At 43.2% G+C, this 15,198-nt stretch overlaps 1 protein-coding gene and 1 long non-coding RNA gene across 2 annotated transcripts in view; both read right to left on the bottom strand.

The window, feature by feature from the left end:
* Positions 1-2,055, bottom strand: part of LAMB4 (laminin subunit beta 4) — a 42,052-nt gene extending 39,997 nt beyond the window's left edge. Inside the window, exons 1-2 of the mRNA XM_051609072.1 lie at positions 2,022-2,055; positions 705-862 (exon numbers count right to left, since the gene is read on the bottom strand). Coding sequence (XP_051465032.1) covers positions 705-862; positions 2,022-2,055 — 192 coding nt within the window. The remainder of the gene's footprint in view (positions 1-704; positions 863-2,021) is intronic.
* An 8,492-nt stretch (positions 2,056-10,547) lies between these two features.
* On the bottom strand, positions 10,548-14,892 carry LOC127384968 (uncharacterized). The gene is made up of 3 exons (XR_007889549.1): positions 14,003-14,892; positions 13,266-13,331; positions 10,548-13,103 (listed from the first exon to the last, which is right to left on the bottom strand). It is a non-coding gene; the product is annotated as an uncharacterized LOC127384968 (long non-coding RNA).
* Between the last annotated feature and the right edge of the window lie 306 nt (positions 14,893-15,198).

Genomic DNA, 15,198 nt, shown 5'->3' with positions numbered 1-15,198 from the left:
AAGTCTTCCAGGATATGTAATAAGTGAATTCCTGTTTCTGCCTGTCATGGCTCCCACATGCCCACTCGTTCCCCATGGCCCCCATTGCTGTGGCCAGGGAGCAAGATGGATCCCTCTCATCACCCAAGCTTTGCATCTGTCAACCAACGTGGCCAAAGACTGGACTACATAATTAGATTTTCCCTCTGCTGGAGCTGGCTTTCTGCTTTTATCAACATTGGTCTAATTTCAGATCAAAAGTCATGAGAGGACATGGTGTAAATTGCTTAACAGTTTGCCTCAGGTCACACACGGTATGGGACATGTCCTCCAGTGAAGGTCCGACAAGGCTGTGCCTATTGCATGCATGATTGCATTCATCCTGCTAAGCACTCCTGCACAAGCAAACTGTGGTCTTCACCTCTGAGGCATGAGTGGGAAAAGGACCCAGAGAGCAAAACTTCAGAAATCTCTGTCCTCAGTTGCATCTGATGGATATTTCTCCAGCTTGAAGGGCTATACATCACTTTAGGGGCTGCTTGCTGTGAAAGTCTCCGTATGTGCTGCAAGAAGGCATAGCCTTCCCCTAGGCTTATGTCACACTGTCTGATAATTATTCAGATCACTCCAACAGAAACTTCCTAGTCTGTGCAATTTTGCTTTACAGATGAGAATATTGTCAGTAAGCAGAGTCCAGTTTACTTAAAAATAAAGAGCAAACCAACCTCTAGGTAGCCTATAATGCAGTACTTCTGAGGGCTGTTCATTCCACAGGTTGATGAGGCTGTTAATTGCTTGCTGCGACCCAAGAGGAGGTCCCCAAGAGCTGGGTGGCAAGACCCAGCATCACAGTCATCCTGTGCATGCTGGAGTCTTATCAGCACTGAGTGCAAAAGATCAAAGAGAGATGAAATTGTTTTGTATACCCATCAGTATACTCCAGAGAAATTCAGTTACATCCCAACATCAGCAGAAAACCAAATTATCCTTTGCCTGAACTCCTTTTGTCTGTAATAATACCATTGGGTAGAACCTTGAAGAACTTTGGTAATGAATACATCTGCTGCAAAATAATTATAAAAATAACAGTTAACATATTGCAAATCTATGCTAAAACTTAAATTCTCAGCACATTATTGTGCAGCAAATGTGCCAGCAGGCTATAAGCAATAATTTATTATGCTTCCTACCATGGCATATCCATAGCCAGCACTCCTACAGCAGAATCACAGGCATTTCACCAGACTCTGAGCAGAGCCAGATGATTTCTGCTGGTTTCCAAGTGATGATGGTGAAACTGAGACCAGAATTGACATCAGGGGTCTCTCAGATTTTCTCATGATTTGCAATGCATCTCCTGTCCTGGTCCCAGAACCCTCCATTCATCACTAATTAAGCAGAATAATTCTGAAATTTCTATAAATAATTGAAGGATCTTTCAGTTTATTTGGCCTGAAACAACTTTAAATATTTTGTCCATTATGTTAAGACTTCCCTTACAGGGCTTGTTCTTTTAAACAAGTTCTGTCCTGAAACCCTGAACAGGAATGGGTACCTTGGAGGCTTTATCTATTCAGGTTTACTTGGCTCAACTTGTTATAAACGGTGCAGTATAAAAAAAAATACTATCAATACACAAAGATCCTGCAGAACACTGGAAACAGTAATGCAATTGCAGCAGTAAACACAGTATTTTATAGCCAGATTTCAATCCATGACTCAGGCTATAATTCAGATGATTAGTGATCCTTGACTCTTTAGGTATAAAGCAATGCATCAGTTTAGTTACACTGCTCCTCTTTATTTATGCAGAACCACATTCATATAGCTGTTACCAGACACTGATTACCCCTTTCAGGACCTGATTCAGACTCAAGTACAACATGTGTCTTTTTTTTGTATCATAACATTCATAGCTCCCAGGCAGCAGAGCTGGTCTTAATAGTGTAATTAAAAGAAGCACTCTAATGAAAATCTTGGATATGTAAATCACATGGTAATATTTCAAAATTGGCTTTAATAACTGTAACATCTGTACTTACTCAGGTTTAACAGCATGGCCAGACCCAGCCTCATGCCTTCCCCTGGAGCTCAAACTGGTGCTGCTGCAAGAGAAGAACTGAGGGGTCACCCAGTGCTCTGCCTCAGCAAGGCACCCCTTGTGTGTAAGCTTACCCAGAGAGGGCCTTTAGTAAAGTGACAAAGCCATAATCAAAACATGAATGTTAAAAGGAAAACCTGGCTTTGATTTTCTTCTAGCAAAAATTTCTTCTGACAATTTTCAGCACTGAAACCAGTGTGAAAGCAGAGGGGATATCTCACACATGCCTGGCACTGAAAAATGTCTGAAGTCAGATGCTATGAACTTTGGCAAAGAAGACTATAACCATGGCCTTAAGTGTGGTGAGGAAAAACAGGTAAGGTCAGTATCAACAGAAGAGACTTCTACTGGAGAACATCAGTATGAACCCAAAGAAGATTCACTGAGATGTTTACTTGACATCCTTCCTCTTCCTACTTATCTGGAGGAAAAGAAGACTTGCCAACACAAAACCTCTTTAGGAACAACAGAAGACAGCCATGAGTGTAAAAGACAACCCAGCATCCTACCACCAAGTAGAGCTCCCAAAATGCAATCTTTCTCCAACCCTTACACCTTCCATCTCTTTCTCCATCCATAGGCACCAACAGAGCTAGCACGCTCTGATGCAGCTCCAGCTGCTGAGGTGTCTCCAGTGAGTGTGCCCAAAGTGCCACTTCCCAGCTCTGTTATTGTTCCTCACCTTCATAGAACCATTGCTGTGCTGAATGGGCTAAGATGAAATAACCCCCTGAGAGAAGTGGGAACAAAGCAAAGGCATTCAAAGTATTTCAGATGCGACAAGCTCCACATAGGCTTGGTTCACGCGGCTCTACAGAGTACAAGACACAACAGTCATACCTACATGGCTATTTCAGCAACTGCAGGGAAGGAAAGCAATCAGGGGCCACCAGCCCGTTGTGCTGTTTCAGCTCCTCTCACTGGCCATGACCACAGAGACCCTGGTGTGTGACAGGGGGACGATGCTGAGGAGCACCTGCACAGCAGTGCCTGGCTCCCTGCATACAGAGGGACCTGGCAGCAGAGCCGGGGTTGGAGGCAAGACCAAGCAGGCACTTTCCTGCCGAGTTGGACTTTAAATTTTATATTCTTTCAGAATAATGGACAAACTCAGAGATTACTTAAGCTGCGGCCACTGCAACAGCGCCAGAGTGAAATAAAGGTACCTGCAGTAATCTCGGTAGTTACAAGTCCCAGTCCCTACCCTAACACCATGGCATTCAATACCAAAGATACTCTTTAACCATTACTCCATTTAACTGAGAAACAAGGACCAGCAAAACTCCAACATATTCTAGTTCCATGCTTAGCCGGAAAATTAAATACTGAAGAGATCTTACCTGAGTTTCAGGCAGCCAAGTGTTCCAGCTGGAAATGAGCACGACCGACTGAGGGAAGCAAGCAAAGGCATAACTTTGTGCTTCAGCTGGAGAAGACAGCATGTCCCCTGAGGCACTGAGGTGTAGGTGAGAATGAGACCCAGCCTGCAACCTGCCAAAGGCTTGATTTGTGAACTCTGTCTGCTGGGGCTTCTGGCATTAGCAAATATGTGCAATGAAAGAAAATTGTGACAGGTTAAGTTCACAGCAGAAAACATTTGTGCAAATGAAAAGGCTGGGATTCTAAAAGCACTGGCAAACAACTAACTCTTTAATTGTTTAATTAAGCAATTGTTCAGTTGGTCCAGTTTGCAACAAAATGTTAAGTCTTTACAACTACTTAACACCAGAAGTCTAGTGGCACTAGTTGATCTGAACATGTACTAGAAAAGACACCAAATGGTCTGGAAGAGCTGACTTTGTAAACATGCCTACCTGAAAGCTGTGATCGCACCTGCATGGATGTATCAAGCCAGCTCCAAATTAGCTCAAGCTCTGGATCAGTGCCATGAGCACTAGGTTGTATCCAACTTAAAGCTAAAGACAACAAGACGACTTGAGCCCCAGCTTTGCATTTCAGCACACGCTTTGCCTGTCTCTGCCCACAGCAGCAAGCACAGGGCAGGCTGGTGTGCGGTGCTGAGCGTGGCCATGGGGAACGTGGCAATGGAGCAGCTCCAAAATGGTGTTCACCAGCCCATGCAAAGCACTGGCCACTGTTTTTTGTTGAATCCTGTGCCAGTTTTCAGAATGGCAGGTTGTCTTTGGTACACATTTTCAGTTGTGATACATCTGTTATCATTTCTTCTTCGTCTGCTTGTAATGCTTAATTAATGATTGTCTGTAAAGTATCATCACATCCTCAAACAGGTTTTCTGTATATGCAAAAAAAATGTTTTATAAACTAATAATTCCTTTTCTTCTGGTAGTTCCCATTCTTTCAGAAAAAAAAGGAAAGAATTATACATGTTCTTTAATCCTATTGCAATGCCCAGTACTAAGTGTCCTGTACCATTATTATGATCATTCACTCAAGCAGAAATAATTAATATACTTGTATCTTTTAAAATATTTTTCCTCAAGTGCATGTGGAAATAACTTGCTGGAGACTTTTTTCAGGATAATTTAATTGGTTTGTATTCATGCATGATTAATTATTGTACAGAGGGTTTATATTTAGTGGGTTTCAATATTAAAAAATAATAGACTAAATGATATATTAAGATATTAATTCTACTTTTTATGTGTAAGCAATATGTCAAGTGCAGTTTGACAGACTGACGTAACTGAAGAAAGTATTGTTATGATGCTCCTAAATTATAGAATGGTTGACGTTTTATTAGGATATTTGGTAGGGAATTCAGATTTTGTTACAGAGAAGTTATATGAGAAGTCAATATAATGGAAGATTTATTTGCACAATATAGCCAGTCCTGAGTTTTGATTTATGTAGCACCCTAAGCAAGAAGCTTTTAAACTGCTTAAAGCAGGGATTAAGAAAGTTCTTTTCTTGCTTCTTTAATCTCTCCACTGGTAAAGGATGTGGATTTATAATGCATCGCTCGTCCCATTCTGGCTGGAGGGTAGATAGCACTGATGCGTGATTTTTCAAGTCATCACAGGTCCTTTGGTTGACATTTCTTAGGCCCAAGGCATATCCGTAATAAACATAAAGGACAAGAATTGCTAGCACTTCAGCAGGTATTCCCTTCACAAGCATCAACCAGCAGTGAGGGAGAGAGCAGGATTAGAGGCAGCAACCCTGGTGTCACCTTCAGAGCCTGTCCCCAGGATTCCAGGTGATGGGCAGGTGGCACCAGCCCTTACGAGTTTTCCTGCAATGGACATTCTGAATAAAAATGTCACTGGGTATGTGGATATTTTCCCCAGTAATGAAAATGTTAAAAAATCAGAAAAAAAAAATATCTGATTTTCTTTGAAGTTTCAATAAGAAATAAAATTATTTGAGTCTGGGATTATTCTTGATATGTGAAAAATAAGTATTTAATCTAAACAAGTCACCTGGATTTCTTTTAGAGGCAATGGAGAAAGACAGGAATCCCTAATGGGTCCATTCTATCACCTTCTTTAGGTACTCTCCTGTAAGGGATAAATTCCTCTGTGAAGGTACCCACTGCTTTTGCTTGGTAATGAGCAGCCCGGTTCCCCAGCTTAGGAGAGATGCCTATATTTTAAGCCATGAAAGTGTACTGAGAGGAATCCCATCCATAAAGAACTGGCCAGAAAAATAAATGAAATCTAATGGCCCAAAAAGGAAAACCATCTTGCTACATATCTCTCTCCTCTTTTTTTCCTGCTCTTATTTCTTCAAGTGTATCTTATGCCTAAACTGTAATTCCTCAAGGCAACGACACTGCATGTGTTGGTTTTCTAAGCATTGGGAGAATGTAGCACTGGATAATAAAACCAGGATGAAGTATAATCTTACAATAAAATAAGAGCTGTATTTTATTTTGCAGATCTAATCAGGAGAGAGTTAAGGAAAGCAGAAGACCATTCTGCAGAGCTCAGGGGCATGGGGAGAGGAAGGCCACCCTGTCTCTCAGCCTCCTCGCCTCTGCATCCCACCAGCTGGCTGCAACTCAGTATCTTGCATCCTGGAGCAAACAGCTACCTTTACAATTGTATTTAACAATGGTTTAAAAGAGCTTTTCCACATCTCTAAAGGATGTGAAGTCTATTTTGTAATTTATGAGTCACAGCACCACAGGCTGCCCTTCACCTTTTGTGTGCAAGTCAGGTGTTTGAAGTCTTTGGGTTTTCCACCACAAACAAGAAGTGAAGTTTCAGCTTGAATATTATCTCCCTTGCAGTCATAGCATGGCTGATAGTAGTAATCAACACTAAGGACAAAAAGAGCAGATTTGTTTTAAAATACCAGTGTGATTTTCAAAGTGCTATTGAATATATGTATATTCAAGATACAATGTTTCATGTTACATCCTAAGATTGTGACATTTCCAAACTGGCAGTATGTCTGGCAGGATAAGCCTGTGTCTTTCTCAAAGACTTCTTCTGGTGTGTCACTCCACACGATGATGGTGTCGATGTATTGCAGCTGTTCTGGGGCTCCACCATTCTCCAGTGCATTGTGGAGTCCATGACAAATGGTTGAGCTGTGTTTCCACCCCTGGCGCAGTTGATGTACTGGACTCCTCTCCAGGTGAAAGCAAACTGTGACCTGCACTCTGGTGCTACAGGAATAGAGAAAAAGGCATGAGCAATGTCAGTAGTGGCACACCACCTGGCTGCTTTTGACTCCATCTCTAACACGTCCAGCACAGCAGCACTGAGTGCTGGTGTCACCTCATTCAGGCCATGATAGTCCACTGTCAGCCTCCACTTGCCATCAGGCTTTTGCACTGGCCAGATAGGACTGTTGAAGGGTGAACGAGTCCTGCTGATCACTCCTTGGCTCTCCAGTTGCTGGATCAGCTTATGAATGGGAATCACAGGGTCTCTGTTGGTGCAATATTGTCGTCTATGCACCGTTGAAGTGGCAGCTGGCACCTGCTGGTCTTCAACCTTCAGCAACCCCACTAGAGAAGGGTCATCTGAAAGGCCAGACAAAGTATGCAGCTGTTCAGTGTCTTCAGTCTCTACAGCTGCTACTCCAAAGGCACACCAGTACCCTTTTGGGTCCTGGAAATATCCTTTTTTTAGATAGTCTATGCCAAGGATACATGAAGTATCTGGGCCAGTCACTATAGGGTGCATTTGCCACTTGTTACTAGTGAGGGTCATATTGGCCTCCACAACAGTCAGTTGTTGAGATCCTCCTGTCACTCCAGAAACAGTGACGGATTCTGTCCCTTTATGATTCGATGGCATTAGGGTGCACTGTGCACCAGTGTCCACCAAGGCTTTATACTTTTGTGGTTCTAGTGTGCCAGGCCACTGGATTCACACAGTCCAATAGATTTGATTGTCCCTCTCCTCCTCCTAGCTGGAGGCCTGGGACCTCTAATTTTGGGCATTTAAGCTCGATGCACTGAGATCTAGAGCCCATCTGGTTGGTGGACCAGCTGCTGGAGACTGGAGCAGCTCTCTTCCTGGAAGGATCCTCTCCTGTATTTGTTCTACCTAGCATCTTTTGTACATACACCTGGAGAACAGCAGTGGGTTTCTTGTCCTAGGTTCTCATGTCCTCTTTATAATGATCATGCAAAAGAGACCACAGGTGGTGTTGAAGCAGGTCCTGTCTCTCTTGCTTCCATCTCATAGCAGGTGTCTCCTCTTAATGGCTGCAATACAACTCTTGCTGTCTCTAGGGAGAGACTGGGGTTTAACTTCCCATCTGTCCAGCATCTTATTCAATTTGTCAGTCACCTTTTCAATGGCTGAGGTGTGGAAGTGACAGAGATCAGAGATCACGTCTTCATACCATCGTGCTTTGCAAGCCAATTCATGCACAGTCTTCTGAATTCTCCCCAACATACCATGGGCATGTGCTGGTGGTACATCCTGCACAAACTTCTGGAACATGGGCATATCACAGATAATGTCATCAGGATTTATAATCTCATGGTCATAGATCACCCGTCACACAGCTAATTCTCTCAAATATGTGATGTCTTTTTCAAGAGTGGGTGCTCTGCTTCGGCACCAGTTGATGCCACCCTTATGGGGGTATCTTCCTCTCACAGGTGAAATAAGTTGGCTCTGTGGGGTGGTAGTTCCTGGCCTTCTCCCAACAGTTCTATCAATGCCAGCATCTCTGGCCAGAGACCCCAACTGCCTGGCTTCTCTTTTGTCCACTTCATAGGTATCAACTCCACCATCAAAGTATCACAGCAACCAAGAAAGAATTGGTTCACCTTCGTGGTGGGTAAAGTCCTTTCCCATGATATGCACATCCTCTAGAGAAAGGCTGGACAAGATGATTGTCCTCAGGTGGCTGAGAAGGGCCTGCTTCTCCATCTGCTTGAGAAGCATCTACTTCTTTGATAACATCACTTGTATAAAAGGGTCCTCTGCTGCTAAACACAGAACTAGAAGAGGTCTTGCTCTTGTGGTTTTGGCTATAGTCTTGTTGATAAACCATAAAACAAGAGCAGCTACACAGAGCAGTATTATCCCAACTGCATACCACAAATTCGACTGCAAATTGGTAAAAAACTCCAGCAAAAACATTGTGGGAATTGTCTGTTCAGTTTTCAATCCGTCAATACATTCAGCAGAAGAGTTGCACACAGCTATCTTGGGGAATCCTCCCACCAGAGTTGGAATTCTAACTATTCAGCCAATTGGTCAGAATTTATAGCTGGGGCTTAAGATACAGTCCCATGTTTTGGGCATCAGTAAGTTATTGTCATAGTTTTATGCAGGATCGGCAATGAAACTAATGACAACAATGTTCTTGATCTCCTCCCCCTCCCACCCAGACAGGGAAAGGAGAGAAAGAATTAGGAGAGAGGCTTCTGGATTGAAAATGAAACTGGACAGTTTTAAGGAAATACTAGTGCTAAAAGAAAATATGTACAAATATATATACACAAAAATACATGTAGGAATGTGAAAAACCCCTATTGCCCCCTCCTCACCCCCAGCAACTCCCACTGCACTCCCCTGAGCTGGGCAGTCCCAAGAAGGTCCCAGAGCGCTTCTGGAGATAGCGGCAGAGCAGACTGGAGCTGAGAACAGAGACATGGTCAGGAACACATGGGACTAGGGATCAAAGGAGATGGATAGACAGAATCCTCCCTGGATGCCAGCCTTGGATGGAAAAAGAGCAGCTCTGCTTCCATGATTTGTCTAGTCTGCTCCTCCCTACAGGAGGGTTGTAGATATGATCCTTCTGCTCCTTTTGTGTTCGAAGCAGCAGATTCAACAAGTGGAGCAAAGTGGCCTTGGTCTCTCAGCAGTAACTATGAACATTCAAGCATTATCAGTCCACTAGCTGGAAAACTTGCTGCTAATTTCAGCAAACGTGCTGCTTTAAAGAGAGTTCACTGAAGAAGAAAAAAATCAGTAGAAAGAAAATTGGCTTCATCCTGGCTCAAACCAGGACAGCTTGTCACACACCTTGTTGAGATTTCATTTAATTTATTCAGAATATGTGAGTTCATTCAGCACAATTGGACAAGCCTGTTCCAGGAACCTTCTTGCATCAATAAACAAAAGTGCTTGAAATTTTTCACTTTTCATTGCTTTACTAACCTAATAATAAAAAATAATTATTCTCCCTAAATTCAAGATAAAATGATGGATTATTGCACAGGGAAACACAGCAGAGGGAACTTGAAAGAAAACATAAAAGAAATATGCTTAGGAAGAAAAAATGACACATGAGGAAAGGGAAGCAAAAGAGCTTTTCCAACCTTCACAAGGTGTTGCAGCCTAGTCTCCAGGGCTACCTCTGGCTCCTCTCCCTCTTCTTTCCTCCCAATTAGACCTCCTAGATGAACCCCAGGCCTGCTTCACCCTTTACAGAGCCTGAGGGCATTGATAAATCCCATTACCATTACCCAGCCCTGGCAGCTGTGTCCAAATGCCATGGGACTGCGCCCATTGGTGCCATGCAGCATGGGATCAGAGGCACAGCAGTACTGATGTCAGGTATGTGGGGAAAGGCTGAAGTCAGACCACCAGTAGTGGAGGGTGGTTAGATCAGCACACTCACATGGTGAAACTGAACTTGCAGGTGCTCTGGACACCCTCCCAAAGGGGCCTGTTCCCTTACCACAGTCCTCACAAATAGTCTTTCCCCACTTGTGTCAGTGACCATGGCTCCTCACGGCTTGAAATAAAGCACTGCTCTTTGGTGTGCGCATTGGCAGGTGAGCTTTTACACACATTTTGCTAGTGATGATTTATTATACCTAAATAATAAACTGTAAAAAACCATGGAACCGCAGCCTCCTGATGAAAGCTGCTCTCCAGGTGGAAACACAAAGCAAGGTCCAGCCCAAGGAGCTGCAAAGAACTGTTGTCCCATGGCATGCCCTGCTCTTTTGTTACACAGACCAACATTTGCACAGCTGTCTGGAGATGGTCTGTTGGCTCTACTTCAGATTTTGGAGCATCAACAAAGATCCAGACTGAAGAAGTGCTTCACGCTGGAGCATTTGCTCCTCCAGATTTTTATGCCCAAGGCATTCTGCTGTGTCCCTGCTGACCTTCCACAGTGGAGTGAAAGGAAAGTACACCAAGGGAAGCAGATTTACTATCCCAAGCATGCTTTATTTGGCCCCATTAAGTCCACATACAAGTCTCCCCCATGATTATGAGGAGAAAACTGCATTGTGAGGCTTTAACAGAAGCACTGCAGGCTACATATATAAACCACGCAATTGTAGGAACTAACCATGCAGGTTTTCTCTGCTGAAACTGGGGCTCTGCTAAGAAGGGAGTTGTATCAGACTTGAATAAGTTAAGAGAAGCTAGATTTATATTGATTACTTTATCAGGAATAATCTAAAGTTTCTGCAAATAAGACTACTGGAAAAAAAAAATTAAAAGCCAGTATTTGCTACATAGAAATGTCTGCTTCTTGGAGAACTGATGCTTATTTCAAGCCATTCAAGCCAAGCTGCTTCACATGAGTCACAAAAAAAACGGCTATTTTTAAGGACAATTTGAATTAATACTTTTTTTTAAAGATAATTGTTCCATTATCTTCTTCAAGAAAACAAAAACTGCTAAGTACATACAACATGAGCTAGAAGGTACGGTCCTTCCATCTCTGTCAAAAAATTTACTCAGGCAGCATGAGGTTCAGTTGTTGAATTAGATTTACCTCTATTCTTTTAAAGAGTCAGCTATAATTTGTTTGAAAATATCAACTTATATTTTGACAAATAAATAAAAGACCGAAGAAGCCCCTTAGTAAAGTAGGGATTAACATTCTATCATGTTTAAAGTACAATCTGTATGAGGACAATATATGCAGAGCTAGGATGAAGGCAGTAATTTTTCACATGACAGCCACTACCCTGCAACATAAAATAATGAAGTGTCTCAGTGGAAAGCTTTTTTCACCACAGTATCTGCTAACAGGGCACTACAGTGCTTCTCTTCTGCTAATGGTCTCTGTGCTGTTCAAAGTGCTAAGAAAAGATTGTCCTATTTTTATTCACTTAAATTTGTTGCAATGTTCTGTTTTAAATTGCTATTATTAGATTTTCCATATGTGTCAGCCTAAATTATCCTAAGTATTTTTGTCAAGGTTAAAGTAAATTCTTCCACAAAGGTTAAACTGATGTTGTTTAGAAATCATCCTGAGCTCAGAAAAACTCTCTGGCTCCTGAAGAACCTTTGCAGCCTCCTGGCACAGAAACATTTTGTTACCAATACAGAAACGTTCCACACTACATTCTGTGAAGGAACTAAGGTGTATGTTTGGGTTTGTTGTGGTTTTGGTTTTTTGTTGTTGGCTTTTTTTTTTTAAGGGGAGGTGGGATAAACAAAAATCAGAACCCAGTAGCCCCTAATTTAAAGAACAAAACAAGGGAAAACAGTCAATTCCACAAGTTTCCAAAAATCCTAGAATAATGAGAGCATTGAGAGGAGAATCTGACAGAATGATGACAGCTTCAGTCTGAGAAAACTGCGGAGAGAAAAATATGTCCACTAGAGGATAATGGTGGTGGCAGAAGCAGCTGCAAGATCATCCACTGCAGAGCCACCAAAGTCCAGTGGTTAAAGAGCTCCCATGGGAGCCACTGGTTCTGGTCCTCCAGTAAGAAGCTCAAAGTGAAACCAACTCTTCTACTGTCCTGGGGAGTGTACAAACTACTGGTTTCGGAAATTAAACTAGTCTCCCCTCTTAGTTTCTCCTTATTTTTTACAAGAAATGAAAATGCAAGTATGCTTTAGATTGACGTATAATACAATAATTTTGGTTTATTTAGCTAATTTTGGTTAGTAAAAGTGAGAAGGACTGAAAAATCACTTCTATTTCTCAATACTTTGTTGGCTGGAAGAAATTGTTTCTTCCTTATATAACTGGAAAACAAAAATACCATAAAATCACTAGAAATCTGAAAAAATACAGTTAGACTGAAATCACTAAAGCTTCAGGAAACTGCAGAAATAAAAAGGTCTGCCTGGTGAAATAACTGGGAAATCGGATTTCTTCCATGTGTAGTCCTGTTCAACCAATGCCTGTGATCCAAGTAGTGTCTGGCTGTACAGCACAACAAAACTCTTAATATTATTTATAGCAGTTGCCCAGGATCAGGAACATATAACCTATCTTTTATCTTTCAAATACTTAATTATACCAAATGGGAGAAAGCAGAAAAATGTATGTCTCCTTTGAGTTTCTTGATCTCCCCTTGTCACATGGAGGGGAAGTATTGTCACCACCAGGCAAGAGTGGCTGGGTACAATGGAAACCCAGCCAAGCACAGAAGATGCCAGCACTGAACCTGCAGAAAGAAATCTTGCTTTCAAATGCTATTATTGAGGGAGTTCCTTTCAGCAGAAGAAGGCAGGAAACAATCTTTCCCGTGTTGACCATCTGTGCAGAACACCATTTCAACAGCAATTGCTTTGCCCACAAGTTGCCCATTCTTTCTGACCACATAGTTTGTGAGCATGACAGTAGAGTCAAGTGGGTAGGTGTCCATGAGCACCGAGATGGCAATTCAGAGACTGCTGTATCCTGAAGAGTATGCAGCCTGCAACAGAAAACAGGGTAGAAAAGGATTAGAGAGTGGGGAGAAGCCAGTGTCAATCCAAAGTGGAGGACTGAGAAAGTGGGAGAGGGAAGAGAAGCAGCTGATTCAGGTTCCCTGGCAGGTAAAACGTTTAATATTTCCAGAAGGTCCAAAGGCACTCACAGGGACATAAACTGGGCAAGGAAGAGGAGGAGAGTCCTGGGCAGCAGATTACAAAGATGTTGGAAGCTGTAGGTGGAAGTTGTAACTGAGACAGATGTACATCAAAGAAGTAACATGTGCTAGGAGTTTGGATAAAAAGGATTGTCATGCAGGAACGGAGGCTGAAAATAAGCCAGGGCTATCCACAGTGCTATTTACTGTCTTTTATGTAATTAACAAATAGCAATGCTTTTTCCTCTATCAAAGGCAATCACTCATAACCCTCCACCATGCCAGCTAACACCATTCGCAACCAGGTAGCCTTGCAGAAGCCCAAATCCTTCCTACTATCCAGATTTTTAAGATGAGTGATACTTTCCAAAACTAAGTTTTACCCTGGGACACAGCAAACTTGTAGCAAAAAATTATTATTTGTAAATACAACATCAAAGAGACTTCGAGACACGTATTTATTATAATTTTTTTTCTTTTTTTTTTTTTTCCAGGAAAGCTGTGTTTTGAAGAATAGAAATCAGAACATTAAAATGAAAGAAATACTGAAGGTCACAATGTACACTAGTGTGTCTTCTCATATCTGCTGGCCTTGTGCTGAGTGTTTAGACAATTCAAGAGGCCATTATGTGAAAGGATTAATGTTTTTATGTAACTTAATCAATTACAAAAATATTTCTGCTTTGTAATCATGCTCCAATTATTAAAAATAGCCAAGTGGTGACAGATCAGGATTTATTACTAACCTGACATTTGTAATCTAGGCAGGAATTCATCCCAGTGACTGAAGTTCCCTTCCTCCCCACACACACCATACAATCTATCAACAACATATAGCAATCTCCACTGAAAGAAAGACACAACTTTGAATCAGTTATCTGTCTACACCAAACAATTTAAATTCTTTGGAAGAGGAAAAACCTAAGAAGATCACACGGTAATATTTTTACCCACAGCTCTCACAGTTCTTCACTCGAGTACAGCACTTATCCCAGCCCCCTGAGCTTCATGAACCAGCTGCGTAATTTGCATCTTAAATGTTAGCTAAGTCACAGAAATGTTCAAAAGGACTATTTTATCTTAAAAAAACATTTTTAGTGGTAAATAATTTTGAATTCCATCTCAAAGCAGTGGTAAATCCACAGAACAGAGTTGCCCTATTCACTCAATGAGTGAACAGAATGGCTTCAGATTGCCTAAACTGCTGTAATGTATTACTCCTTTCAGTGAACCAGACTGATCTGCTTTCTGAGACGCTATGAAAAGAAACGTTCACGAAGATAATTTTAAAAGCGACCTCTCAAAAGGCCCGGAAGCGGCACCGGGTTGGAAAAGCAGTAATAGAGAGCAAGGCCTCCTCCTTTCACTGCCATCCTCTTCTTATTTAAAGCAGCTCCGGATGCACCGAGAAAAATGGAAAACCGCAAAGAAACACCAGCACTAAGACAACCACTCGCATCGCCGTCTCGCAGTGCAACCGCACCTCCTTCGAACGCGGGGCCGGCACCTCCTCCGGGCGGGGGGAAGGCCGCGCTACCTGCGCCTGCCCAGGGGGCCCCGGTGCCGGGCAACCCGCCGCTACACAGGCCGGCTTTAAGCGTTAGCTCCCGTGGGGGACGTCTGAACACCGCAAGCCTCCCGCGATCAACCCGCGGCAGCGCCGGAGGGGCGGGGGCCCGGCACAGCCGCCCCGGAGGGACAAGGGCGGGAGCGCGCAGGGCAGCGCCCCGCGGGGCCCGGGCTCCCGCAGCACCTCCCCGCGGGCAGCCCCGCCTGCCCTCCCGCCCTGCGGGGCCCGGCCGGCACAGCCGCCCCGCTCTCCGGTTTCTGCAGGCGTGGTTCCTCGCGATTGGCCGAGGGGACCTACGGCCGCCATCGCCGCGGCACGGCGCCCGCTGCGGGGCCCGGCCGCCCCACGGCCGCCCCTCGCCTCCCTCACGGC

The sequence above is a fragment of the Apus apus genome, chromosome 1 (assembly GCF_020740795.1).
Source record: "Apus apus isolate bApuApu2 chromosome 1, bApuApu2.pri.cur, whole genome shotgun sequence".
Classification (NCBI taxonomy): domain Eukaryota; kingdom Metazoa; phylum Chordata; class Aves; order Apodiformes; family Apodidae; genus Apus; species Apus apus.
The sequence above is the reverse complement of the archived record's forward strand: the minus strand, read 5'-3'. Positions and strand labels throughout refer to the sequence as shown.